This window comes from Protopterus annectens, chromosome 5.part0, assembly GCF_019279795.1.
Source record: "Protopterus annectens isolate FY-2018-M chromosome 5.part0, PAN1.0, whole genome shotgun sequence".
Classification (NCBI taxonomy): domain Eukaryota; kingdom Metazoa; phylum Chordata; order Ceratodontiformes; family Protopteridae; genus Protopterus; species Protopterus annectens.
The window spans coordinates 19,234,499-19,248,653 of record NC_056735.1 but is presented as its reverse complement, the minus strand read 5'-3'; the positions used below and the strand labels follow the sequence as shown (position 1 = coordinate 19,248,653).

At 37.0% G+C, this 14,155-nt stretch overlaps 1 protein-coding gene across 1 annotated transcript in view; it reads right to left on the bottom strand.

Annotated features, from left to right (window-relative positions):
• The window catches only part of LOC122802453 (stomatin-like), a 183,041-nt gene extending 169,867 nt beyond the window's left edge, over positions 1-13,174 (bottom strand). The window contains exon 1 of the mRNA XM_044072075.1: positions 12,922-13,174. Coding sequence (XP_043928010.1) covers positions 12,922-12,973 — 52 coding nt within the window. The 5' untranslated portion in view covers positions 12,974-13,174. The remainder of the gene's footprint in view (positions 1-12,921) is intronic.
• Positions 13,175-14,155: the final 981 nt, after the last annotated feature.

Genomic DNA, 14,155 nt, shown 5'->3' with positions numbered 1-14,155 from the left:
TAAATAGTCTAGCATACTTCATAGAAATGCATACAAATCCTGTCAAGCCAGATTTAAAGCTAAGCAAATGACAGGATAATAAACTGCTGTCATCTACAGCCAACTCCCTGACATTTAATGACTAATGTCTTCAATGATTTGTCATAAAACCACAAACTGTATGAGGTACACCCCAAAATATGAGGCAAAGTCAGCAATATTCTATAAAACTGAATACAGTTTTCACTTTGTTTCACACAGCCAATAGAGATTATATATTCCATAATATTTCTTATAGATTCACGCTAGTCCCATAAAGCAAACCTTTAAAATAAGCAAACCACAAGAGGGCAAAGTTACTTTCATCCATAGCCAGCCAATCTGACTGCAGTCCTTTCATCCACAGCCAGCCCCAGTGACTGCAATCCTTAAGGATTTGCCAGAAAAAAAAATCAAACAGATTTATGAGGCACAAACTCAAAACATAATGCAAAGTCGTAGGCAGTGTGCAAAATGTGGGACAATTTCACCTTTGTTTCGCACACAAGCAGAACCCAGAAAGTACATATTTCAAGTTATGTCATGCAGATGCATTCAGTCTTTAAACTGAGCAAATCAGAAGCAGTTTGTTTTCATCCACAGCCAAGCTGCAGCCCCTGCCCCTATTTAGATACTGCAGTTGTCAGTGCTGTGTCTATTGCCTGCCAGTATAAAAACAAATATTTACCTCATGTTTCCAAGAGCCATCGCCTGAACATTTAAATCAGAGGTTCCCCTGTCTCTCCTCTACTTTCTGCTCATTGCCTTCACGTGAGGCAACAAACAGAAAGCTGCAACACTGTTCACTGCAGGGAAGATACTTTGTTTGTTTTTGTTTGTTTTAAGTAAAGACACATTTCTTTACTTTAAAATAAAGGAAAAATATATACCTATTAACCTCTCAGATTTCAAAATCATAGCACAGGCATGGAAAATCATAGAAGAGTCCAAAATCATACACTTAAAATTGCTTATGCATAAATACTTATCTCTGGAAGGGTGGGGTATAGCACCTACATTTACTCTCTTGGGGGCACAGCCTACAGGATTTGGACCCTTGTAGTGCTAACAGTTGCAAATTACATATCTGCACCAGACATGCATCCTTAGTGCACTGTGACATTCCTAACCGGATGTCTTCACCCTCCCAATGGGATGTCTAGAGGATAAAGGAAGTCCTGTATAAACAGGCATGGGAAAGATCTTATTCACTCCTAATGTTTTTGATAACATTGAAGATTATAAAACTCAAGGCAATATATGTCTGCAACCCTGTATGGTAAACATGGATATGAAACCTTATTTACATTTAGCAGCTGGAAAGCAACCTCTAATTATTCCTCTGTAACTCTTTCTACTCTTCCAAGCTCAGAAATCACAACAGTACTAGTCGGAAAAGCAACACCATGTTCCCATTTCACAGCCTTCACAGAGATACCTTCCATCTCTCCAAAATCCACTCTGCCATAAAGTGTCACCAGTCTTGTGTTCCTTTAAATTTCCAACAGGTTTATATCCTGCACAGAATTGTTCTACCTGTAAGTGTTCAAGTCCCAAATACTTGAATCCTACAGTCTCAAAACCAGGGTCTTCAGCATTTTGTAGCTTATGTAGGTTGCCACTCACATTCAAACTCAAATATGGGTGTGGGCAAGCAGTTGCCACAGCTTACCCAAACATGCTATTCGAGTTTGAACAAGGTGAGTGCAGCGGCCATAGGAAAGAGTGCAAGAGGGGAATTTAATGGCTAGGGAGGGGGATTTTAGGGCAAGGAAGTGGAAAGGAAGTTTTAAGTTTAGGCCCCATTTCCTTACCCTAAAACTTCACTCCTTCTCTCTAACCATAAAGCCTTTGATTGCTCTCAGCCTAAAACTTCAACCACCCCCCTCCCTAAACCTAAATTTTCCATTATTGTATTAAGCAAAGGCATTTGACACCATGCCATATGATGGGATTGTAAATGAGCTAATGCCAGTAACACTGATCCTTGCGTGATAAGATGGATGATGTCATACTGTATGATGGGATTGTAAATAAGCCAATAGCAATAAAACCTGATCCCTGTATGCTAAGATGGATTGCTTACTGGCAAAACATGTTTTCAAAGTTGGTGACCAGTGGTATCCCCAGGCTTCTATGTTTGGCTCCTTCCTTTTTGGCATTTATTTCTTTGACCCTAATACTGACAATAAAGATCTCTGCTTGGGTAACCATTTGAAATATCAGGACTCAGATATGGCCAAAACTCTAGACTTACAAATGTTAAGTCCAAGATTGCCATTTCTCAAAATATTCCCTTTTCTCCACGATATGACAGTCTCACAGTTGCTGTATCTAAGTTCAGACATGGGGTATGGGAGGTGTAGCGGACTTGTCCATCTGCAAAAAGTAACTTTAAATGATAAGGGTGGTGTTCAATATTCAATGTTCACTCTCTTCCTTCACTTTCAGTTTTTTTTTTTTTGTTCAGCCTGTTGGGACTCAGCATTGTGAGGGCCAACATTTGAATAGGGATTCTTCTAGTTGACTAGGTTGACTAAGATCACTGACGATTGTGAGCTGTATGTAGTTGTGTAGTATTTAAGTTATCCAGTGATAGTAATACCCTTCAAAATTAATTAACAAGAGTCAGCTCATGGTGCATTGAAAAAGGGCTCAAATTAAATGCTAAGAATATCAATATAATTTCCTTTACAAAACAACAAACTGACACAAAGTACCACATCAATAAGATTCCACAATTGTATGAGATAGCAAATTGATACAAAGTACCGCATCAATAATATACCACAATTGTATGAGATAGCAAATTGATACAAAGTATCACATCAATAACATTCCACAATTGTATGAGATAGCAAATTGATACAAAGTACTGTAACATACCACAACTGTATGAGATAGCAAATTGATAGAAAGTACTGCATCAATAACATACCACAACTGTATGAGATAGCAAAATGATACAAAGTATCTCATCAGTAACATACCACAATTGTATGAGACAGTGATCAGGGACTTGGGCACCTAGCTTGATGTCTCTCTCTCCTTTGACCACCAAGTAGCAGCCATAATTTTAAAACTCTTCTGTGTCTCACAAGTTAATACCAATGACATCATTCCCCTGTACTGTGCATTGATCATACCCATTATAGAACATAATGCACCCCTTAGCATGAGTCTAATTACACATATTAAAAAAATTGAAAAAATGCAGCTGTTCGTAATGAAAATGTTTCCAGGCCTCAAAATTCTTAGCTATCAGGACAGGCTGGAATGCTTGTCTCTGTATTTCATATCATATAGACTCTTGAGTGAGATCTCTACCCTGTTTACTGTGTCTTCAGGGATTCTATTATCTGAAAACTCCTTTTTCTCAATAAGTCAAATAGTGCAGCCAACCCCAGAAAAGGAGATCTCAGTCTTCACCAAGAAATAAAAGTAAATGGAGGGATAGCCTGATCACCATTACCTCCCCTTGCACTGAAACAGGCTCCCTATGCATGTCAAGCAGTGTGATTCCCTGATGGACTTCAAACACAGCTTAGACAACTGGATGGATACCATAAAATACACTCTAGGACTTATAGAAATTATTGCCCTTGAAAAGGGTGACAGCACCTGAAGATAGGGTACTGTCAAAACACCCATGGCATTTGGTCACATTTAGCATTGTATATCCTGTGATTTCTCTGATTGCATGAACAGCATACAAGTTGTTTTTCATATCTGGGAGGGGAATAGAGATAAGAAAATAACAGACACCAATCACTGTACGTGAGTGCACAGACTGTAACATGCGCTTTAACATGCGTAACCCTAATTTTAGGAGTATTTACATGGGTGCAACTATCAATTTTGGGAAATTGTTCCTATCTGGAGGGTTAAACTTAATTTTTTGAAGATGTATATAGTTCTTTGTGTTTGTTCTAAATTAATCAGGGACAGAGATGTTCTGAAAATGTATTTAGTATTTTGTTTGAAGGTTTTCATTGAAACAAAAAGTGTTGAAAAATGTGACATAAGTTCAGATGGAAATGAGAAGAAACAACTATATAAAAAGCAGCCTGGCTACCATTAGCATGTGTATTTAAGGCAAAAGCAGGAAGAGGCAGCGCCTAAATGTCTTATCCCTAGCATGTGTCCCCTCAAATTATCAGTGATATGATCTCAATTATTCTTATTAGGGGTAATATATAATTATTGACCATGGGATGGGTAAGGCCAGTCTGTAACCAAATGGGATGTTAATTCACACACAGAAAGAGAGATTGGCTAGGTTTAAAATGGCCTACAAGGGAACCTAGCCTAGTATTTACCTATGAACCTACAAAAACTGAATGCAGAACTGAGCATCACCTCTATTGAGCAAGAACTAGTAGAAAATGAAGGCCTTGTGGCCCACTGCCTCTGACTACATATACACAGCTCTAGGCCACTGTATTGTAAAGTGACTTGGCAGGTATTCACCTGTGATATAGTAGTCTCAGACTAGGTGAAAAAAGAATCCCCATCGATTTAAAGCTTTGCTAAAATCACCCCTTTTGGCAACTGGATATGTTACTTTTCACCCTCACCAGGGTAATTATTGTAACTTCCTATTTATTCCTCACCTCTGATCTTTTCTTCTTTATCGGTGTCTTATTCAAGTTGATATAGCATTATTCCCTCTCTGTCATCCTATCTTTTTTGTCTCATTATGTATATCCCTCTGTTAATTATCCTTATCTTCTCCTATCTTATTTACTAAGCTTACATATATCGACTTATCATGCACTCCTCCCTCACAACTCATTCTTCGTTTTTACACACAATCCCTCAACTACATACATTCTCTAATGTTTGTTTGTTTGTTTGTTTGTCTTTCGGCTTTTCCCGGTAAGGGGTCACCACAATGGAACTCCGGTCCGCTAATGATTGGCAGTAGATTTTTATGAAACGCCAAGGTGCCAGCTCAACGCCCAACCTTCAACGAAGGCATGCCCATTTACGCGCGCATGTCCTTTAAACGCTACCCAACCGCGGGGAGGGCATGCATACTCCACACAGAAGGCACTCCCAAGCCCAGCCAAGAATCGAACGGGAGAACCTCCTGCTGTGAGGTAACAACGCTACCACTGTACCACTGTGGCACATGCTAAATATCTCTCTTGATTCCATTCTTCTAATAAATAATGTATGACACTCCTGTATATTGTACAAGTGATAAAAATGTTCAGCACAAAATATTGGATCATCATTGCTTGATCTACCATGAGAAAACGTGTAAATACTATTTAATTTGCATTTCAGTTTCTGCTAATACTCAGCTTTTGTAAATATTTCTGTTGTATCCTTATCCAGTTCTTGCCTGCATATTTACTAATTATTTCCACTAATGTTTTATTGTTATTTATATATATATATATATACATATATATATATATATATATATATATATATATACAATATATATATATATATATATATATATATATATATATATATATATATATACACATATATATAGTATATCTATTTTATATATATATATATATATATATATATATATATGTGTGCATGTGTGTGTGTGTGTGTGTGTGTGTGTGTGTGTGTGTGTGTGTGTGTGTGTGTATGTATTTATATCTATATATATATAATATATATATATATATATATATATATATATATTACATATATTTTATACTTCTTTATACTTCGTATTATATGACTTGTAATGTATTCCTATTTGCAGTTTGTGCCATTTCTGTAATTTTTCCTGTTACATAAATGCAAACAAAAAAATAAATAAACACATAACTAAATAAATAACTACAAGGATGGGGGAACCAAACCTGCTCCTACTATTGTGTGCATATAAGCTGTATGTAGTATTTTGACCCTACATTCACACAAATAGTATGAATGAAAATCATTTAGCAGAATGAATTTTGATTATGTGTACCATTTCTTACAAAGCAGCTTTGGGTATAAACACAATAATTTGGCCATGTTTAACATCATTTATTTATTGCTCTGTATAAAATAATTAGATAACAATAAGGCTATGTCCTTTTTCAGGGGAGACTCACATTGATATCTCTACAGGTCTTTCACATCTACAAACTCAAACAGATGGGATTTTTATTTAAAAGTCTTGAATAAATGATGGTATCTCAAAGTGCAACACCTTCAGGATAAAGAGTACTATCAAATTTGGCATATGAATTTGAGTGTCTGGTATGGGGTTAGAAAACACATTATGCTTATATTCTGACATTTATTTATTTGCATATTTATTAATCAAAGTAAAGGGGTCTAGGGACACTTTCACCTTTTAAATCAATTTGAAGACAGACATTGTTCTACTCACAATCCACCTCTAATCACAATAGTAACTCTAAGGACTTCTGGAAGTCAATTAACCACATATTACATCCAGGTAACCCACCATCTACTAACCCTGATCGTAACCTGTCACCCACTGAAATAGCCACCCAGTTCAATTCCTTTTTCATCAACACCATCAGTAAAATAATGCCTTCTAGCTCCAGATCTCTTCCTAACTCCATCCTAGTTTCTGAATCCTCTAGCCCTCACTCTGAAAAACACCACAATCCCCCCAAAAAAACACTTTTTCTCTTCAACCTGTATCAACTGCCTGTATCAAAAACTTCTTCAGAACCTAAAGCCATACTCTCCATCTGCTGACAACTTGCCACCATACTTCCTAAAAATAGCCACCTGTTCCATTGCGTACCCCATATCTATTTTGATAAATCGCTCACTGTCTGAATTTACTGTTCCATCGATCTGGAAAAAATTCTATACTATCCCCATCCATAAAGTAGGAAAATCTACAAAATTTTCCAATTTTAGGCCTATAGCTATTCTTTCTTCACTCTCAAAAATCATGGAAAAATGTGTCCATGCACAATTATTATTTCACCTATTACTAGAAAACCTTTTAACACCTACTCAGCATGGTTTTTGACCGAACCATAGTACTTCCACCGTTCTCATTGCTTTTACCAATTCAGTTGTGCAATCCAGAGACAATAACAAACTAGTCTCTTGCCTATTCCTGGACTTATCTAAGGCATTTAATACTGTGTCTCATCCTTTGCTAATTTCTAAACTAACAGAACTTAATCTGTCCCCATCCACTATCTCTTGGTTCAGCAGCTACCTGTCCAATAGGCAACAATCTGTTACATGGCTTTCTATACTGTCCCTTCCTCTGCCAGTCACCACAGGTGTGCCCCAAGGCTCCATCTTAGGACCTCTTCTATTCAACATTTTTACTAACAATCTTTATAAATCCTTCCCCAACTCAGCTCTCATCTAATATACAGACAATTCTACAGTCATCACCTCCTCTAATTATTTCTCAGACCTGCTTTCCAAACCCAGCAAACTTTCACAAATTTTCAGACCTGGCTAACCAACAACCAGTTAATACTCAATGCTAAGAAAACTAAACTACTTCTATTTCTGCCTAAATCACACTCTCATAACACCTCACCTTTCATTATCACCTCATTAAACAATACCACCATCAATGTTGAATTCCATACAAAATTACTAGGGGTCATTGTTGATGATAAACTAAAGTTTGATCTTCATATAAATTACTGTATCAAAAATACTAACCAAAAGCTTGACTTACTATACCGTAACAAAATATATCTCACACCAGAGGCAAGACGGTTACTCTCTCTCTCTTGCCTATCTCCTACTTTGTCTCTTCTATGGCTCCCAAATCCTCATTAACCTACAGGCAACACTACTGAATAAGATGGAAAATACATATCACAAAATAGCTAGATTTGCCGCCAACGCTCAACTTAAATCCCATCACTGTTTGGCTTTGAAAACACTGAACTGGCTTGAGTTCCTCAATCAACATCTTTTCTATCAACTTAATATAATCCACTCCATCTTCTACAAACCCTCCTTCTGCCCTAACATTTCCAGCATCTTAAATTACTACCTCCCAGCCAGAAAACTTAGAAGCACAAACCAAAACCTCATTAACATCTGTAAATCTAAAAAAATCAGTTGGTGAAACCCTCTACAACTATCTTCCCTCTTTCCATTGGAATAAGCTACCTTTAACAATCAGATCTATTACACATTGCCTTCCATTTAAAATCGCCCTAAAAGTCCACTTTACAAATACCTGGACTTGCTCTTGTACACAACCACCGTGAACTTAATCACCTGACCTTCTTTGCATAATTCCCTTCTCAATTTGTATGTAATTCTCACTACAGAACTCTTAACTCCTAATACCTTTTCACTCAGTTTCTCCACTACTCATATTTACCTCCCTCCTTTCTTTTCCCACTTAGCTTACTCCCCTTTCTCAGAATTCACTTGATTCTAACTACTACTACTCTGCTCACTTATTTACAGGTTAAAAGAAATCTTTAAGCACTTTCACAACTTAATGTTGCTTCATCAGACCACATCACTACAACTGATGCTTGGTTAAATACTAGGACAATTAGTATGACATCACAATTTAACGAGATATTACTCCACTAACATAACAACATATATCAATATCCATAAGAAAAATGCATAAAATATATAGAAATGTGTGTATTTACACACAATAATATTTAAAAACAAAAATCTCTTTAAATTGTGATGTCATACTAATTGTCCTAGTATTTAACCAAGCATCAGTTGTAGTGATGTGGTCTGATGAAGCAACATTAAGTTGTGAAAGCGCTTACCGTTTGTCTTCTGCAATAAAGTACAGTGACTGATTTCCAGTGTGTAACTTTGGTGCCTTAATTTACTTTTGCTGTTGCTGTGTGTTTTGGGCACCTCAGTGTACCTGCAGCCATTTGGTTTTTGCATCTTAAAAAAAATCTTTATCTAATTTTCCCTCTTTGATCCATAGCCATACTTTTTCTATCACCTGCTCTCTCTGTCAACTTCCCCTCTGCTTCTGATTAGTCATGTACATGCTTTTGTCTGTAAGAACTAAGATTTGATATACAGTACCTCTATACTCTTTTCTTAAACTCTGCGTTAATTGTCATTACGTCCCCTCCATATGGTGAAGTCCTTATGTATTAGAGATGTATGAAAGACTTTAACATTTGGTTTTATTGCCTTTTTTGTAAATAACACCTTTAAACTCTCATGTTACAATTGTGAATCCAAGCATTATAATGCATGTTTGTATTACCTCATGCATACTGTATTGTTTGTAAACATTTTTATGATGTATGTAATACTTTGTAGAGCTTTTCTTCCTGGGCCTCTGTTGAAAAAGGGCGCAAGCTCAGTCAGACATTCCCCATCAACAAATGTCAAATAAATGTCAAATAAATGATAAATACATTTCAAAATACAAGAACACATACAGTAGAAGTGGGTAATGTAACACCTAAAAAACAAAGATAATATGTACAAGTTTAGAAAATGAGAAACTGAAATCAGTTAAAGGTACAGTGACTTTTCAATTGACTAAAACAAAGGCAACAGCATGCAAAGCATTTTAAAATATTAGAGTAAATGAACAATTAAAATAAAGCAGTACTTGATGTTGTACATACAGCAAAATGTATACAAGTACAGTCAGGCCATGTAAATGAAAAAAGTTAAGGGTGGGAAAAGTATATTCTGTAAAATATGCTTGGAAATTAAATAAGAATTGTGTCCAAATAATTATAATGTCTGAAACGTAATATCATTAGCAGATACTCTGAACAGGCCAGCAAAGTAGCACACTGGGTAGCGTTATCACCTCACAGCAAGAAGTTTTACAGTTCAGTTCTCAGCTGGGGTGCCTTCCACGAGGAGCCTCCACATCGACCCTGGGTTTTCTCTGGGTGTTCTCATTTTCTCCCATACCTGAAGACATGCAGTATATCGACTGGACACTGAAAATTGGCCACAGGTGTGAGTACATGTGCATGTGTGTGTGTGTGGTGTGGAAGAACAAATGCAGCAGGGCTAGCCACCTGGTGGTGTGAACATTAGCTCTAGATGATGGTGTTAATATGATACCCCAACATACCTCTCAAAAGTCCAGATTTTCACAGAATGTCCAGATTTTTGGCTCATATTTTTGGTCTGATCCTCATAAAATTTGTGGTTTTCTTGCAAATCACTGGGATGAACTGAGGATTGAAGTCACTAAATAATGACATACATTTGAGTTTCAGACTTCACGTCATTTAGAAAAATGTATGTTAAAACAAGCCCTATTACTCTAGCAACATTCTAAGTTTATAAGTGCAATATTTAAAACATGTCCCTATTTTTGGACCTTTGTCTCCCCATTTTGTCAGGCTTTGTCCAGATTTCTTGCACTTAGAAGTTGAGAGGTATGCACCCCAACCCCATGTGCAAGAAATGGGAAAAATGGAGAAATGGACAGATGGAACACTCTAGACATTGAAGAGTAGCTTCATTCTAGTGTATACATGTGCAAATAAAGTGCAAACAGCCAGCCACGGGTATAGATATTAAAGAGTAGTTTCATTCTAGCATATACGTGTGCAAATACAGACAGCCACGGGTCTAGACATTAAAGAGAAGTTTCATTCTAGTGTATACGTGTGCAAATAAAGTGCACACAGACAGCCACAGGTGATGTGGATTCTTAGCCTTTCGCTGTCTAAAACACTTATATCAAGGTTGAGTAGAGAGAAAGGTAAGGACTGGTGTTCTAATGACCAAAGCATTAGACTTCTCCTCATGTTTGGTGGAAGTGAAATCCATGTTGAAGACATCATTACATAAAACACTTGCTTTGTAAAGTTAGGGGAATTCAGAAATAACATAACATTACAGATGTGTGCCTGAGTTAGTGTGTCATCTGAGGAAGGGCAATAAATTAAGAAAGGAAGTTTGTGAATAAAGGCAGCAGTGAGCAAATATACCATTTCCTGAATGGTAGCCCTTGGCTTTGATTGAGGGGAGACAGAGAGTGAGAGACAGTGGTGATCTGGTTTACTAGGTATTGAGGTGAACCTGCATACATTTTTGAGAGGAGCTTGAGCATCTGTTAGTATTAGAGATAGATCATGTGACTAACAAAGCAAATGCTTCCATCTTAAGATGAAGGCATTTTCAGCAATGGCAACTCATCCTTCAAAACCTAAGAGTCTTCCAGCCCTATATGAGGTGTGAAGTTAAGTGTTTTGATACATATTAGATCAATGTGACTGTTAAAGATAACGGAGTGATTTAACCATAGTCTAGAATGGAGAGGTATTTTTTTAGAACTCAGGCAGTGGCAAAATAACACTAAGCTGTTTTTCATGTAGTAATTAGCAAATTCAATACTGAACTCCAGTTTCAGAGAAAGGGGAGTCATTTTGCTGCTGGATTTCAATATTGTCATAGTCTTTCAGGAACCACAACAGTCCGAAATCATCTGCATAGACAATAAAAAGGATGGAATATCAAAACAAAGTGTTCAACTCGCTGAACCACTGACATTTTTTAATTCAACCTTCGTACAAGTTGTTTATACACTGCCAATTTTAAAATCTTTGCAAATGTATTACTAACAAAGAAACATTTGGAAATATGAAAACCTATAAATGTATATTTATTCTGTCTTCAGCTTAACTTTGGTGAATTGGCTAATTAAGTAAGCTGTTTAAACAGCAAGACAAGAAAGGGCAGATTTGTATCAACACCTGCTAGGTATCATTTTTCACTGTGCTGCAGTGTTAGCATGTCGGCATAGATTTGAAATAATTCAGAAATAAATAAGCAATATTCATATTTGCACTGAAGTCCTTTAAAACAAACAAGTCTATGATTTACAGCTATACTAACAGTGTAACATACACTACTTCCTATTGCCATTTCTCTGTACAAACCAGAATTATTTGCCCTAGAGATGAGCAGAAGTTTGAAGAACATAGAAGAAGTCTTATGAGTAAATGAGAAAATCCACGTGTGTGTGTGTGTGTGTGTGTGTGTGTGTGTGTGTGTGTGTGTGTGTGTGTGTGTGTGTATATATATATATATATATATATATATATATATATATATATATATATACACGGGTCTACCTGAAAACACAGACACGCAAAAACACAGACAACGAGATAACCGACATCACAAAACCGAAAGTTCAAAAACATGAAACATCACATGCCCGACAAACCTCAATCCCAACAATCAACAAAACAAAACAAATACCTTTTCCGTAAAACACGCACACAACACAAGCACACCAAAAACCTTACAAACCTACACTAAACCTTACATACACAACTATCTATGCACTAACCTTAACCCAAACCCTAGCCCTAAGGTCCATCACTATCGCACACTCACCTAACCAGCACCCTAACCCTAACTCACTTAACCTGCCCCTAACCCTAAAGTCTGTCACTATCGCACACTTACCTTACCCGCACCCTGACCCTAACTCACTTAACCCGCCCCTAACCTTAAAGTCTGTCACTATCGCACACTTACGTTTACCCGCACCCTGACCCTAATGCCTGTCACTATCACACACTTACCTTAACATGTTGGTATTCTCAGCATCATGATTTTCAGTCGTCGGTCATCTCCGTTGTCGATCTTCCGGTGTCGGTTATCTTGTTATTGGTGTTGTCAGTGTCGGGTGTTTTCAGGTAGACCCATATATACATGGGTGTGTATTATATATGTATATAGCTGGCAATGTGTTAATGTGTAACTAATACTTCTGGCATGGTTGTACCTGCCTTGTGCCCAAGTCATGACTGTAAAGCTTCAATTTTGTCTTGATAACTTACTAATTTACTACAGTAATAAATAAATGAGGCCATGTTTTATCACAGCTGTTATTGCTAGCATATAAACACATGATTACAGCAGCATAGAATGAACGTAAGTGGCAGCAATTAGAAAAACATCCAGAGATCCATTTGAAAAACAATATCTGCTTACCAATTAAATGCTGGGAATTGTCGCCTCTCTTCTGAGTTCCAGGATTGTTCATTATAAATGTTTGTGTCGTACCACAGTGAAAGATTTTACAACTGCTGCCTGTCCTACTGCCTTACATATGAGTTCCCATGGGCTGAGCTTATATCGTCACCAAGGAAAGACAATGAAATATTTTTTTCCTTACATAACAAATTATTCCCTAAGGCTAAACGGCACCTTTCATGTACAGGCAATGAGATCATGCTGCAGAATGAAGCAAAACTTGTTTTATTTCCAGTTAAGAAAACGAAAGACGTGTTGTGGAAATTATTAGCTGTTCCCCTTTCAAACAAAATTTGTGTTTTCACTTTCTGACTCAGTGCCTGTCTTTGTCATCCTCTGCCTTAATATTTCACCCTCACTTCCTTCTAGTTGTTGAGTTTATATTGTCTCTCGAGGAACTATACATTTGGTTTCATTTGGTTGTGCTTGGAGGCAGAATTCTACTGGGGGGATTAAAAATCTTTTATGCTGCTGACCTAAGCAAGGTTCAAGAATGGACTCTGAAGTGCTTTGCAGGTTCATCTCTGAGCCTTTTCAGAAATGTCGAATTACCTTTATCATAACACCCTGATCCTTTAATTGAAATGCAAAAAAAAAACAAAGCTGTGACCTGTGAGTATCCACCAGCAGCTAAATCAAGTGTATGCTAGGCCTAAACAGACTGATTTTTATCATTACTCTATTACCTGATCCTAGTTAAACTGAATTACAAAACGCTTCTCTTCTTGTCATCTCTTTCTGAATTGCAGCAAGCTGTAGCTATAGTTTGATGCTCTTATCATGGTCTAATATGCATGAGCGGTTTGAGTTTGCAGAAAAGGCAGCTGACTGATCATGATGTGACTTAGGATTACAAAATCGGTGCTTTCGTAATACAGCTTTCCAAAAATAAACATTTTGACCCAAAAGGTCAGCATTTCAGATGCGCTGTTGAAAACGAATTACAACGCCTGACCTGAATATGAAAGTGTAAGCATAAAACGTTTCTGACATGAATGCTGCAGCTCTCTCCTTCACAACGGCTCTTCTCTTCTCTCTTCCATCTTTCTTATTCTATTTTAAATCCCATTTTCATTATCCTTCCTGCCATGGTCTTAAGTAGTAGGTTCAAAGGTCATAAGGCCGTCGTCGTGAAAATGTAAGAAAGAAGTACTTCTTCAGGCCATTTCTGAATTGTATTGCATTTGGCATT